The sequence below is a fragment of the Sinocyclocheilus anshuiensis genome, unplaced genomic scaffold (genome assembly GCF_001515605.1).
Source record: "Sinocyclocheilus anshuiensis isolate Anshui unplaced genomic scaffold, SAMN03320099.WGS_v1.1 scaffold943, whole genome shotgun sequence".
Taxonomy (NCBI): Eukaryota; Metazoa; Chordata; class Actinopteri; order Cypriniformes; family Cyprinidae; genus Sinocyclocheilus; species Sinocyclocheilus anshuiensis.
The window spans coordinates 471211-485428 of record NW_015542391.1 but is presented as its reverse complement, the minus strand read 5'-3'; the positions used below and the strand labels follow the sequence as shown (position 1 = coordinate 485428).

Below are 14218 nucleotides of genomic sequence, written 5' to 3'. Positions count from 1 at the left end.
GCTTTATGTATTTAATCCCATTCTATTAACCAATGTCTTTGCTTCTGACCTTCGATGATCCAGTTCAACCGTACTAATAAGCAAAAATTACCAAACATTTGTGTGTCTTTTTTTATTGCTGAAGTGTGTTGAAATTTCTTCTTCTGCATTCTACTGTACAGACGTAACTTTACATTTCCTTCAGCCTGAATCATTCATTTAACTTTTGGTTTGAAAAGGTTTTTATAATCGCCAAACATATAACTTTTTTATTTTAAAAACAAACAAGCAAGCCCTGTCCAGATTTAAAAAGTAACGCAAAAGTAACGTAACGCATTTCTTTCCATAAAAAAGTAACTAAGTACCGTATTAGTTACTTTTTTATGGAGTAACGCAATATTGTAATGCATTACTTTTAAAAGTAACTTTCCCCAACACTGTTCACAAAATCCGTTCAGGAATGGGTTTGAATCCGAGCTAACAACTCACTGAACAACAGTTTTGTTGTAAATGTAAATTCAATTTAGTTTCGAAATGACTTTTTCCTAGTTCAAAATTTTGTGAGCTGAATTTTGGCTTCAAACTGAATTGTGACACATGAAGTTACAATGGACATCCTTAATTAAAAAAAAAAAAAAAGGTGACTATATGACTTAAAATTTATTAATATTACATATGACTTAACACATTTTATATCCATCAAATTTAGTGGCGTTTTAAAACGTAATGACGTGTTGTAATGACGTAAAAGAATCATTGAATCGCTTTTGAACCAGTTCTTTGAAACAAACCGATTCGCGGAAATGACTCGAACTTCCCATCAAATAAAAAAAAGTCGTGCCAGTTCGCGCGCTGTCGGTTGTGACGTAACGTTTTTCCTTGTCCCTCATGTCACGTGACGTGATATGACAACCGCTTGTGAAAATAGCTTGGAATCGAAGTCCTTGTTTTTCGAGCCTTTGACCGACCGAACTAACGTTGTATTATCGAATATGAACATTGAACGTGTTCAGTAAAAGTTTATGAGCAGTTAAGAGTCTCAGAGAGTGTGTTTAGAGGTGGACACCGAGAGAATTAATGTTGTTGAGGTCGCGGCAGGATGCCCCGCCGGAAGCGCACAACGGATGAAGGCGGAAGAAGAGCGAAAGTCAGCAGAGTGGAGCACAATGAAGAGACCCTGGTCATATCTGATTCTGAAAATGAAGAGGTACTGTGTATAAAGTGGACAACCACATACTATGTGTTTGGCTTCGTTTAAATGTTTCTGTGTGGTTTAAGAGTTATCTAAATGGGACAGCACAGCAACAACTTTTCCTAAATAATTACCATGGTAATAATTGTTTCTAATACATTTCACTGTTAGTTCTAGATATTCAGTATTGGGTATGTTGTGCTAATTTCTGTTCCTATAACATCACAAAATGGAACTGCAAAAAAAATGTCTTCCATTGAATCTTCCAAAGAACCCCCTTTAACTATGAAAGTTTATGGTAAATCATAATGGTAAATTATAAGGAATGATAGACCAACTTGAAATTTGACCTTTATATCCTCAGGAGGAAGATTGCTCACTTAAAAGGTCCTCTCGGACAGCCCGGTGGAAACGAAGGGAGAATAAATCTCAACTACGAGGTACTGTAACTCAGAATTTCACAACAAATCATTAATTTTGCCTGAACAATTAGGTGTGCATTTGATTCAGACCTGTTTGTGTTGTTCTACTTGTGATTTCAGACATGACAGAAGAAGAGATGCTGAACCTGGCCATGAGACTTAGTGCTCAAGAAGCAAACAATGCTTCCCAGAAACTACAGCAGGAAGACAACAACATACAAAAGGCCATAACAGAAAGTCTTAATGTTGGTGAAACGTTTATTCTCATAATGGCTGTTATACATTATATGACATTTAAAATTGGAACAGATTTTAAAACACTAGGCATCGTTCACTTTTGTAATTTGTAACTGGAGAAAACTGAGCGTCGTTACAAGACTTGAAGTCATTACTTCAACATTACTAGACTTTAAGTCATTCCGAAAACAAACGAACAAATTCACTTAGAAACATGTGCCTCGCTGTTGTGAGATGCATGAAAAAAGCCCAATATAAATTCTAACATCATCTCAAAATATCAAACATGAATCTGTGCCTATTATACCCTACGTGATTTTCAGTGAAATCTGTCCAATCCGGCTGGCCAAAATCTTCAGACTGGCTCTGTCTTTCATCAAGTAGCGTTGACTTGTCTAGACTACAAAAATTTGTGCAAAACTTGTGTAGTGTATTCCAGCCTTAAATTTTACAAGTTTCTTTTATAGGTTTGACCAGTCAAAGAGCGTAATGGTATTAATCAAAAATGCTGCCTGTATTTCTTCAGGAAAGCCCTGTAAAAGCATCGGAGGGTCAAGATGAAGCAGCCAGCTCTACAGATCAACCACAGCAGAATGTAACAAATGCGATGTCACGCTTGAGACGAAAACTGTCGTACCCCGGCCGAGATCAGAGACACAGTGAGAATGAGAGGGAAACGACTAGTCCGCTTCCAGAAATGCCTGATCTATCACAGGCGACCTCCTCACATCTTTCAACGAGGAGTTCTCCATCTCAGGTCTCCAGTCCTTCTGCTACCACTCTGGTTAGTTGTTATGAAATGGCTTCACATTTTATCATCAAGTTATTGTCTTCTTCGTAACCTTGTAAAACCTTATCATATTTCATATGCACATTTCTAAGGCCTCTAAATTATCAACATTTTCAAAATGTTGCTGATCTGTTGTACACAATCTTCTATATGCCTCCTGGTGTCTGATTGACAGTTTAAACTTTATTAGGCCCTTTATTATAATTCTAAAACTATCTTAAACTATTAAAATGTAAATATTAAATATGAAACATCAGGCTTTTGATGTATATCTCTCAGTCATCATTGTAATGTATTGCATTCCATGATATGTTTTGCCCCACAACAAAAATTACAGAGCTTTGATCATAAAGCTAATCATTGAAATATCATCTTACTAAGACATGATTTGGAGATATAGAGTGACAACTGGGGTTTATATGCATTTTATATAAGTAGTCTGCTATATCTCTCAATTATTTTCATTTCAAGCATTACTGAAAGGTGTTTTTTTTTTCCTTCTCGGGTATGAGCTCCGTATTCTCATTTTATGATACTATATGAGCCGTAAAAGTCTGATGTATCAAATATGATACTCAAAAAAAATGCAAACATATGCTAACTTTTTTAAAGATTTTGGTTCAACAAACTCTTCCATTTAAAAAAAAAAAACATTTGGACATGGACATTTTTTGGTCAGGCTTTACAGGATTAATTACAAAAGTATTAACCTTCCCCTTTGTTTCCCTTATGCTCATGCATCTTCCTAGGACAAGACCTCAGATAAACAGACAGACATAAGCAACACTCCTGAGCTCTTCAGATCTGTCTCAGATTCCCAGTCCCAGACATCCCCTCTCTTCACCGGGCATGGCTGCTTCATTCGTCACCCTGTAGTTTGTGTAGAGAAACTGAGTCAGGACCTCATCCCGGCAAGCACAGACTCAAATTTTCACACACAGGACAGCGCTGCTGCTACATCCCCCAAGCAGGAAGATTTGCCCTTTTCCAAATGCCCAGTCTTCACTCAGAAAGACTTCAAACGAAAAATGTATTTGCTAGTGGACAAAGACTGCTGTAAAAATACTAATGCAAGTGAAGACGATACTCAAATATCTGATGAAGATACTCATTTACCGACACAAGTAAGCCAAGATTTGAGCACAGGTCCAGATACGTGCCTTTCACCTTCTAGAAGATCAAGCCCCAAATTCGTGCCTAACAACAGCATTGAAGATGTCACTGTAGCAAGTGTAAGTAGGACATCTTAGAATGACAGGTTTAGCAGTTACACTACTGTTCAAAAGTTTGGGGTTTTGTTTGGACAAAAAAATAAATAAAAAAATGTATTCATCAAGGATAAAAAAAAAAGTAAAGACATTTATAATGTTGCAAAACATTTTTATTTAAAATAAATGCTGTTATTTTTAACTATCTTGAACATTTATATTAAATTGTAAAAATATTTCAGAATATTACTGTTTTACTGCATTTTTGATCAAATGAATATAGCCTTGGCTTCCTTTCAAAAGAATTCAAAAAATCTTACGCCTTAACATTTGAATGGTAGTGTGTGTATTCCTCAGAGAACTATATTATAAGTCACTTGTATTTGTAGAAGACTAGCTTTACCTTGTTAAGTTTTGGATTAATCCTTTCTAACGTTCTAATCATTTAAAAAAATGAGTTTGACTTAAAATGGCACAATCCTGCTACTTGAGACCTACCCAGGAAGGTAAAAATCTGAAGAAATAGTATGGTATCTTTAAATGTTTGGCATGCTATGTTGCTGATTCTCTCACATACTGTATAGGATGCATAGTATGTGAATTGGGATTTGGCCTGTATCTCCAGAGATGAGATTGAGCACCCCTGACTGACATTTTCTACTCTATTTGTGTTCTAACTCTATTGTGTGATCATTTTAACAGAAAACCCCTAATCTAAAGCAAGTGGAGGATCAGACCACTCGGGGTGAGAATGTAAAATCTGACACTGGTATGCCATTTCTTGCACTAGTCTCCTCTTCATGTTTTTACAATGCACAAATACAAATTAACGTGCATACTTCATTTCCAAGTGGTATGAGGATGCACAGGTTCTTTAAGGCCATATAGTTGTATGAAACTAAATACTTTAGCGTTTAGTAAAGAATCAAGGCAATTTGAGTGTGATTTCTGACAACAGAAAAGCAGTTACTTAATGCTTGAAGTTGAGTGTGTGGTTGACCCACTGTTGCTGCAAGACTGAGCAGTGTATTGCAGTATTTGGTACCACACAGAGCGAGTTTGGTTCCTGCCGACAGGGCCTGTCAAGTTATTGGGTACTCTGTGCAATGGTTCCATACAAATTTAAATTCATTATTATTATTTTTTTAGAAATACATAATTTTGTTTAGCAAGGATGCATTAAATTGATGAAAAGTGACAGTAAAAATAGATTACAAAAGATTTGTGCTTCAAATAAATGCTGTTCTGTCAAACTTTCTATTCATCAAATTCTTACAAAAAATGTCTAAAGCCCGTTCATACCAAGGACGATAACTATAAAGATAACGATAAAGATATAGTTCTAAAAATCGTTCTCAATATTAAAGAATAGCAGAGTCCACACCACAGCTATAACGATAAAGGCACAGAGAAACAATATCGTTGGAATCACTTTCAGAATTATTTTTTTGAGCTGATGAACGATACAAACATTGACACCAAATCAGATTCCATCCTGCTATTAGCAGAGACCACACCACAGCTATAACGATAAAGGCACAGAGAAACAATATCGTTGGAATCACTTTCAGAATTATTTTTTTGAGCTGATGAACGATACAAACATTGACACCAAATCAGATTCCATCCTGCTATAACGAGCTTGAGAATTTAAAGCGTCAGACGAGCGTGCGCTTAGAATAAACAGACGATATCGTTCACTGGTGTGGATGCTAATGTCATTATAGTTACCGTTCTTGGTGTGAATGGGGTTTAAGACTTCTTTCAAAAACAAAAAACACACACAAACGTTTGTACTGTAGTGTATGATAGTTATATGTGATTTTGTGCAGAATGCTTGAATTAGCCCTAATCATTTCATTGTGTTTTAAACTGCAGAAACTGCTCCAAACACTCAGTCTTGGAATGAATTTACTAGTCACATGGTCTTGCATTTAACAGATGATGATGATGAAGATAATGCCAGTGAAGAGGTAGGTACTGTAATTTTATAGTTAGTAGTTTGTGTATTAAAATAACTGCATGTTTAATGGCCGGTCAGTTGAACAGAGGGGTATTAGACATATTCAGAATATTTGGTCATATTCCTATTATGAAAGCCCTTTATTGCCATAACCAGATTAAGATAATACAACATCTGGCATATGCCTCTATTCAGATTTTTGGGTCAGAATGGCAACCATAAAATGAACATTCATTCATTCATATCTGTGTATGTCCAAACAAAAAAATATTTTTTGTGATGTTAGATACATTACAAACAGATAGAAAAAGTATGTGCATGTCATAGTTTATTGGAAATATGCTTGTTATTATGTGTATACAGGAATATTCCAATAGCTATAGAACATGTGAACAGCAAGGTTTAACCAGAATATGGTTCTTAATTGGAAAATGTTGTCAATTCCAGGTTCTTTCCCCCAGCCCAGTGTTGTGCAAGGAAAAGATTTTTAAGCCAATCAAGACAAAGCTTTCCCCAACCCAGTCCTGCATCTCTCCAGCTACCATCACACTCTATTCTTCTACACAAGACACGCAGATGTCCCGGTCTGTCCTGGAAGAGGACTCGAAAGCATCCAAGGGTGTGGAATTCAAATCCTCCGACTGTAAATCTCCACATTCTTCAGTGGAAAAAGGAGAATGCACTATCTCTTACTACTGGGGAGTGCCTTTCTGCCCCATGGGGCAAAACCCGGACGAGTACACACGTGTGATCATGTGTCAAATGGAGGTGTACGAGAAGAGCCTGAAGGAGGCCCAGCGAGAGCTGCTGCACAAAGCAGATTGGGGACAGCCAGTGAGTGACATAAGCTGCATTCATTCAGTCAAAACATCATTTACAACAGTTATATTCAGGGGCATAGGAACTCATACTTACCAACTTTCCTCATGAAGATGAATTATGTGACACAATTGTTTTATGGCTGCCAAGACCACTGTAACAATATCTTTTTAATACAATATTTTAATGTAGATTGCCCAATGATCGATATTTTTATTTAGGTGTTTCCTGGCTCAGTGAGGCCATTTGGTGCAAGGAGATGGAAGCGCCACAGAGCTCCTCAGCTGTCAGAGGATGAGGAGGAGAATGAAGAAGAGGCAGAGAAAGAAAATAACAGAACTGAAGTAGAAGAAGAGAAGGACGAAGCCAAGGAGGAGTCTGTGGTGGGGTCACAGGAGGATGCTGAGTGCGGACAGAGTGAAACATACGTAGTTTTGTCATCTCCAGAGACAAATGATGAGCAAGTGGTTAGTATATTGTTCTTGATATCACTCTAACCTCTGTCATTGGGTTTGCTGTTTAGATCTAGGAATGTCACTGTTTGAAATGATTATGCAGTCAGATTTTCAGCATGTCTGCTTGGATCCATGGCTCCAGGTAGCTTTTGTGATTTTTTTTTAGAAAGATATTTTATTGATGTTATATGCTGTATCCTCTGTAGAGGGATGGAATTATTAGGGAAAAAAGACACTGTAGGCAAAAACAAGGTTTTTATTCACCAATCAATTTTCAAGTTCTAGGCCAATTTTTTTTAATGAAACTTTGTACAAAGATGATTCTCAACTTATGTTATGAAAGATATTACAGAACGATTTGATATACTATTTTACTTTATACAGTATGTTTAAACGTATAGAAAAGGATATTCCTTTTCTATGCATTGTATCTATACATAGAAAAAAACGCGTGTTAATGAGAGTAACAACTTGGCAACATTTTTATAAGAATTTCATAGGAATATATTTATTTATTTGGAGAGAGATAGAGATACAATTCATTTCCTTATTCACTTGTGTCCCCAAAATGTCTAAAAAAAAAAACATGCTCTATGTCCTGGTGTCCTCTACAGAGGACATGTATGAAATCGATATCCTGTTTTGTAATAAAAATTCATATTCTGTTTTGAATCCCTAAAGTTCTCCTGAGACATTAATTTATTAGGAAAGAAGAAAAAAAAGAGGGAAAATGTCTATAGCTGGGTCCCAGGAGGATATAGGGTTTTTTTTAACTTGTATTTTGGTGTAATACCATCATCAACCACAAGATGACGCACCATTTATTATATATACTGGAACAAAGACTAAATGTTGTAAAGAATGTTGCTGCACCTGTTACTGATAGCTTGTTTGCTTTCTCAACAGGAAAAAAACCCTTTCCTCAGCTGTGAGGAGCCTGTTACTGCCGCTTTAAATAAATCTTTCAGGTAACCTTTTAGGTGTCTCGTCCTTTTTTTTTTTCCAAAAAAAAAAAAAAAAAAACACAATTGAAGATTGCTCTGGTGTTTATATTTCCATCAAAGTAGCTTTTTGCAACTTATGTTACACATTCCATCCATGTGTGGTCATATTCCTATTATGAAAGCCCTTTATTGCCATAACCAGATTAAGATAATACAACATCTGGCATATGCCTCTATTCAGATTTTTGGGTCAGAATGGCAACCATAAAATGAACATTCATTCATTCATATCTGTGTATGTCCAAACAAAAAAATATTTTTTGTGATGTTAGATACATTACAAACAGATAGAAAAAGTATGTGCATGTCATAGTTTATTGGAAATATGCTTGTTATTATGTGTATACAGGAATATTCCAATAGCTATAGAACATGTGAACAGCAAGGTTTAACCAGAATATGGTTCTTAATTGGAAAATGTTGTCAATTCCAGGTTCTTTCCCCCAGCCCAGTGTTGTGCAAGGAAAAGATTTTTAAGCCAATCAAGACAAAGCTTTCCCCAACCCAGTCCTGCATCTCTCCAGCTACCATCACACTCTATTCTTCTACACAAGACACGCAGATGTCCCGGTCTGTCCTGGAAGAGGACTCGAAAGCATCCAAGGGTGTGGAATTCAAATCCTCCGACTGTAAATCTCCACATTCTTCAGTGGAAAAAGGAGAATGCACTATTTCTTACTACTGGGGTGTGCCTTTCTGCCCCATGGGGCAAAACCCGGACGAGTACACACGTGTGATCATGTGTCAAATGGAGGTGTACGAGAAGAGCCTGAAGGAGGCCCAGCGAGAGCTGCTGCACAAAGCAGATTGGGGACAGCCAGTGAGTGACATAAGCTGCATTCATTCAGTCAAAACATCATTTACAACAGTTATATTCAGGGGCATAGGAACTCATACTTACCAACTTTCCTCATGAAGATGAATTATGTGACACAATTGTTTTATGGCTGCCAAGACCACTGTAACAATATCTTTTTAATACAATATTTTAATGTAGATTGCCCAATGATCGATATTTTTATTTAGGTGTTTCCTGGCTCAGTGAGGCCATTTGGTGCAAGGAGATGGAAGCGCCACAGAGCTCCTCAGCTGTCAGAGGATGAGGAGGAGAATGAAGAAGAGGCAGAGAAAGAAAATAACAGAACTGAAGTAGAAGAAGAGAAGGACGAAGCCAAGGAGGAGTCTGTGGTGGGGTCACAGGAGGATGCTGAGTGCGGACAGAGTGAAACATACGTAGTTTTGTCATCTCCAGAGACAAATGATGAGCAAGTGGTTAGTATATTGTTCTTGATATCACTCTAACCTCTGTCATTGGGTTTGCTGTTTAGATCTAGGAATGTCACTGTTTGAAATGATTATGCAGTCAGATTTTCAGCATGTCTGCTTGGATCCATGGCTCCAGGTAGCTTTTGTGATTTTTTTTTAGAAAGATATTTTATTGATGTTATATGCTGTATCCTCTGTAGAGGGATGGAATTATTAGGGAAAAAAGACACTGTAGGCAAAAACAAGGTTTTTATTCACCAATCAATTTTCAAGTTCTAGGCCAATTTTTTTTAATGAAACTTTGTACAAAGATGATTCTCAACTTATGTTATGAAAGATATTACAGAACGATTTGATATACTATTTTACTTTATACAGTATGTTTAAACGTATAGAAAAGGATATTCCTTTTCTATGCATTGTATCTATACATAGAAAAAAACGCGTGTTAATGAGAGTAACAACTTGGCAACATTTTTATAAGAATTTCATAGGAATATATTTATTTATTTGGAGAGAGATAGAGATACAATTCATTTCCTTATTCACTTGTGTCCCCAAAATGTCTAAAAAAAAAAACATGCTCTATGTCCTGGTGTCCTCTACAGAGGACATGTATGAAATCGATATCCTGTTTTGTAATAAAAATTCATATTCTGTTTTGAATCCCTAAAGTTCTCCTGAGACATTAATTTATTAGGAAAGAAGAAAAAAAAGAGGGAAAATGTCTATAGCTGGGAGGATATAGGATATAGGGTTTTTTTTAACTTGTATTTTGGTGTAATACCATCATCAACCACAAGATGATTTATTATATATTATATATACTGGAACAAAGACTAAATGTTGTAAAGAATGTTGCTGCACCTGTTACTGATAGCTTGTTTGCTTTCTCAACAGGAAAAAAACCCTTTCCTCAGCTGTGAGGAGCCTGTTACTGCCGCTTTAAATAAATCTTTCAGGTAACCTTTTAGGTGTCTCGTTCCCTTAACTCCATTCTATCCATGTGTGTGTGTATATATATATATATATATATATGTATATATGTGTATGTATGTGTATAGGTGTATATATCTATGTATGTATGTATGTATGTGTGTGTATATATGAAGAGCAGATGCAAAAGCCTCTAAGTGCCATCTGAAATTATCTTCTAAAATTAGCATTTTTATCAGGCTCCTATGTTTAGGTTCAGTAATTTTACTTTAATGGCAATTTATATGTCTTTTCTATGCCATTAAAGTGAAATAAATTAACATAAATATAGGAGTCTGATAAAAATGCTCATTTTAAATGAAAATTTCAGATGGCACTTAGAGGCTTTTGCATCTGAACTCTTCATATATAGATAGATAGATAGATAGATAGATAGATATAGATATATATATATAGGTATAGATGTATAGATATACATGCAATTTTTTCAAAGAATCCTGCAAAAAATAGGTTGTACATTGGTTGAATAGGTTGTACAGTGTGTAGTGTTTGAGTTATTTTTTGAAAATAAAGATAATGGCAGTAAATATCTGGCAGAATATTTCAGCTCTTGTTTTCCATACAGTGAAAGTGGACTGGGATTTACTTTAGAAAGAAAGGACACATAGCACCACAACAGCATTATAAAGCTGTCCTAACACATCTCATTGACAGGAAAAGTGCTCCATGGGATACTTCAGATGAAACTCAAATACAATGTTCAGCTGAGCCGGAGGAAGAAGTGGCCCAGAATCACAAGCATTGTGAAGAGGATGAGATCATTTGTCCAGGTATGTGACTGAAGTTTCCAGCCCTTCAGAAGATGATGAAACCTTTTCCACTGGTATAAATTTAATTTAGCTGCATGTTCTTCATACAGAGACTCAGATGACTCAAAACAGCACACCAGAACTAATGGTGACCAGTCCTGCACAGGTACAGTAGCACCATACAACTCTGTTCCAATCCAAATGCAGCATCCTAAAAGGAACCTCATGCAACAGACCATATAGACTTTCATTTACAACCAGACAGGATCTGAATGAATTTCAATAAGACCTTATAATTTTAAGTGAGCATCCCTCATTCACAGCCCCAGTCTCATGCTGGCAGTGAGGTGATGGAGGTAGAGGAGGGAGGAGGTGCACCTGCTGTAGAGGAGGAGATGGCGCAAGAGGCAGCTCCTCTTCACAGTCAGGAGCTGGAATGCCCCATGTGCTCCAAACTCTTCCCCTTCAGCAAGATCCAGATACATGCGGCTTACTGTGATGGTGAAGCAGACCACCAGGAAGAGCAATCACAAGGTTAGCTCTCTAATAGCACTTTTTTTAACTTTTCAGTAAGCAAATAGATGTAAGAAAGAAGACCAGTCGAATTCAGCATGCAAATACTATGATGCCAACATGGCTGTTAATTGTGGAATAGGTCAAGAAATGTGTGAAGTTAATTATTTTGTTATTGTAGTTGTTGCCCGAAGGAAAAGGACCAAAATAAATTTTGATGAAACACAGCAATCTGGCAAGTAGGTCCCACAAACATTAAAACACTGAAAAATCATTAAACATGTTGAACAAATTAAAATAGCAGTGTCATAAAAAAAACGTGACATTTTAATTGTACAGTAATTATTACATAAATGGTTCCCCAGTGGCCTTGCTGATCCTACGGTGATGGGGACTTCTGAAAGTGTAGACTGCTTAGCGATGACTTCCTGTACCAGTAACGCCTTCACTCCTGGATCAGAGAACACTGACTGCCTTATTGACTCCCCTAAGAACATCCAAAGACTCTCAAGAAAGAGAAAATTTAAAAAATAGTGTCAACATGCTTTTAGTCATGCTTGTGTCTGTGCTTTTCAGTGCCTCTCCATTTGTATGGCTTTTTATAAAATGAAAAATGCACAAATGTATCTATTTAATTCTTTGTTGTCTTATAGAATTGTATTAAATAATATTGGCACCTCATGAAAAGTCTGATTTGATATTTGTCTATATATCGCTCATCTGCCTGACCGCCCATCCATATAGGTGTATAATATGGGGGTTTTTTTTCTCTAAGGTGTGGTCAGATTTTGCTAAATTTAATCATATTTTAATCTGAAATTTCACAAGTTCTCCATGCAGATGAACTACAGGGTGAGTAGTAATATTTAAACCACATGGAATAAAGTAATGCAATATTAATATGTTGATCTAGTTTGTTTTATTAGCCTATATAACTTATCATATCAATAAGGTTTAGGTTCATTTGGATAAGCAGTCAGATTTGTATGCAGTAATTTGTGTGGAAATAGCGCCACCTTGTGGAAGTTGCATATTGCAGCTCTTCATTATAATTTACATTAGATAATATTTACTTCATACAAAAGCTGTTAAGATTTTAGGGCTCTTCCGCTCCAGGGGTTGGAAGAAGAGAGGCCATCCAGTGGCCAGCTTGATTATTTATATCTCTGATAGTAATATTGTTGCATATTATTAAAAATTTAAATAACTTTTCCTTTTTAATATATTTTAAAATGTAATGTTTTCCTGTAATGGAAGTTCATTACTCCAGTCTTCAGAGTTACATGATCCTTCAGAAATCATTCTAAGCAGATTTGGTGCTCAAGAAACAATTCCTATGATTATCAGTGTTGAAGACAGTTGACTGTTTGATATGTTTGTGGAAACTGTGATACAGTGTTCAAAAGAACAGCATTTATTTAAGAATTTATTTAAAAAATATACAGTATATTGCCTATAATAAATATAGCCTATATATATATAAACAGCAAAGATTTTATATATGGTGTTATTTATATATACAGTATATATAAATATTATAAAAACATCAGTGCACAATTTTCCACACCACAATCTGTCAAGCACATCTTACCAGCAAACATTCACTCATTCACATCCTTCTCTTCACTCTCTGAGGCAGAAGTCTCCAAACTCATCCTTTCTAATCATCCTACTACTAGTCCGCTTGATCCTATTCCATCTCATCTCCTTCAAGCCATTTCTCCTGCAGTTGTACCTGCACTCACTCACATCATTAACACATCCCTTCACTCTGGTGTTTTTCCCTCAACATTTAGACAGGCTCGTATAACCCCACTACTGAAGAAACTCACCCTTAACCCATCTCTTTTAGAGAACTACAGACCGGTTTCCCTTCTTCCTTTCATTGCAAAAACACTTGAACGAGCTGTGTTCAACCAAGTCTCTGCCTTTCTCACACAGAACAACCTCCTTGACAGCAGCCAGTCTGGTTTCAGAAGTGGACATTCAACCGAGACTGCCTTGCTCTCAGTTGTTGAAGCACTAAGTCTGGCAAGAGCGGATTCCAAATCTTCTATACTTATCTTGCTGAATCTGTCCACTGCTTTTGACGCAGTTAACCACCCGATCCTCCTGTCAACCCTATTGGCAAAGGGCATCTGGCATCATTAGGTTCTGTCATTCAGAAACATGGCTTTTCATACCACTGCTATGCTGATGTGACACTCAACTCTACCTCTCATTCCAGCCTGATGATCCGACGATAGCTGCTCGCATCTCAGCTTTTGTCTAACAGACATTTCTTGCTGGATGAAGGCATTTCTTGCTGGATGAAGGACCATCACCTTCAACTCAACCTTGCCAAGACAGAACTGCTTGTGGTTCTAGCAAACCCATCGTTTCATCACAATTTCACCATCCAGTTAGGCACATAAACCAGAACTCCTTCAAAAACAGCCAGAAACCTTGGAGTTATGATTGATGATCAGCTTACTTTCTCAGACCACATTGCTAAAACTGTCCGGTCCTGCAGATTTGCTTTATTCAACATCAAGAAGATCAGGCCCTTTCTTTCGGAACATGCTTCACAACTCCTTGTTCAAGCTCTTGTTCTGTCCAGGCTGGACTATTGCAATGCTCTCTTGG

General features: G+C 36.7%; 1 protein-coding gene across 3 annotated transcripts; it reads left to right on the top strand.

Annotated features, from left to right (window-relative positions):
• The first annotated feature begins 846 nt into the window (after positions 1-846).
• LOC107692782 (BRCA1-A complex subunit RAP80-like) lies at positions 847-12455 on the top strand. 3 transcript variants are annotated; one of them, XM_016491969.1, is made up of 16 exons: positions 847-1186; positions 1536-1611; positions 1714-1838; positions 2357-2614; positions 3370-3595; positions 3635-3852; positions 4531-4597; positions 5707-5801; positions 6239-6625; positions 6832-7077; positions 7972-8033; positions 10986-11101; positions 11191-11246; positions 11404-11614; positions 11775-11832; positions 11959-12455. In XM_016491969.1, exons 1-16 carry the CDS (start codon positions 1079-1081, stop codon positions 12125-12127), a joined length of 2478 nt encoding a protein of 825 aa, XP_016347455.1. In that variant the 5' UTR covers positions 847-1078; the 3' UTR covers positions 12128-12455. The 3 variants fall into 3 exon arrangements, with proteins under 3 accessions (XP_016347455.1, XP_016347454.1, XP_016347453.1); XM_016491968.1 differs by having other exon boundaries at positions 3370-3852; positions 4531-4573; XM_016491967.1 differs by having other exon boundaries at positions 3370-3852.
• Positions 12456-14218: the final 1763 nt, after the last annotated feature.

Excerpts from the sequence above, each read along its gene's own strand:
- LOC107692782 (XM_016491967.1), top strand. The coding sequence starts at position 1,079 with ATGCCCCGCCGGAAGCGCACAACGGATGAAGGCGGAAGAAGAGCGAAA. Across the intron at positions 5,802-6,238 it reads AAGATAATGCCAGTGAAGAG|GTTCTTTCCCCCAGCCCAGT; the intron begins GTAGGTACTGTA and ends TGTCAATTCCAG. Across the intron at positions 8,034-10,985 it reads GCTTTAAATAAATCTTTCAG|GAAAAGTGCTCCATGGGATA; the intron begins GTAACCTTTTAG and ends TCTCATTGACAG.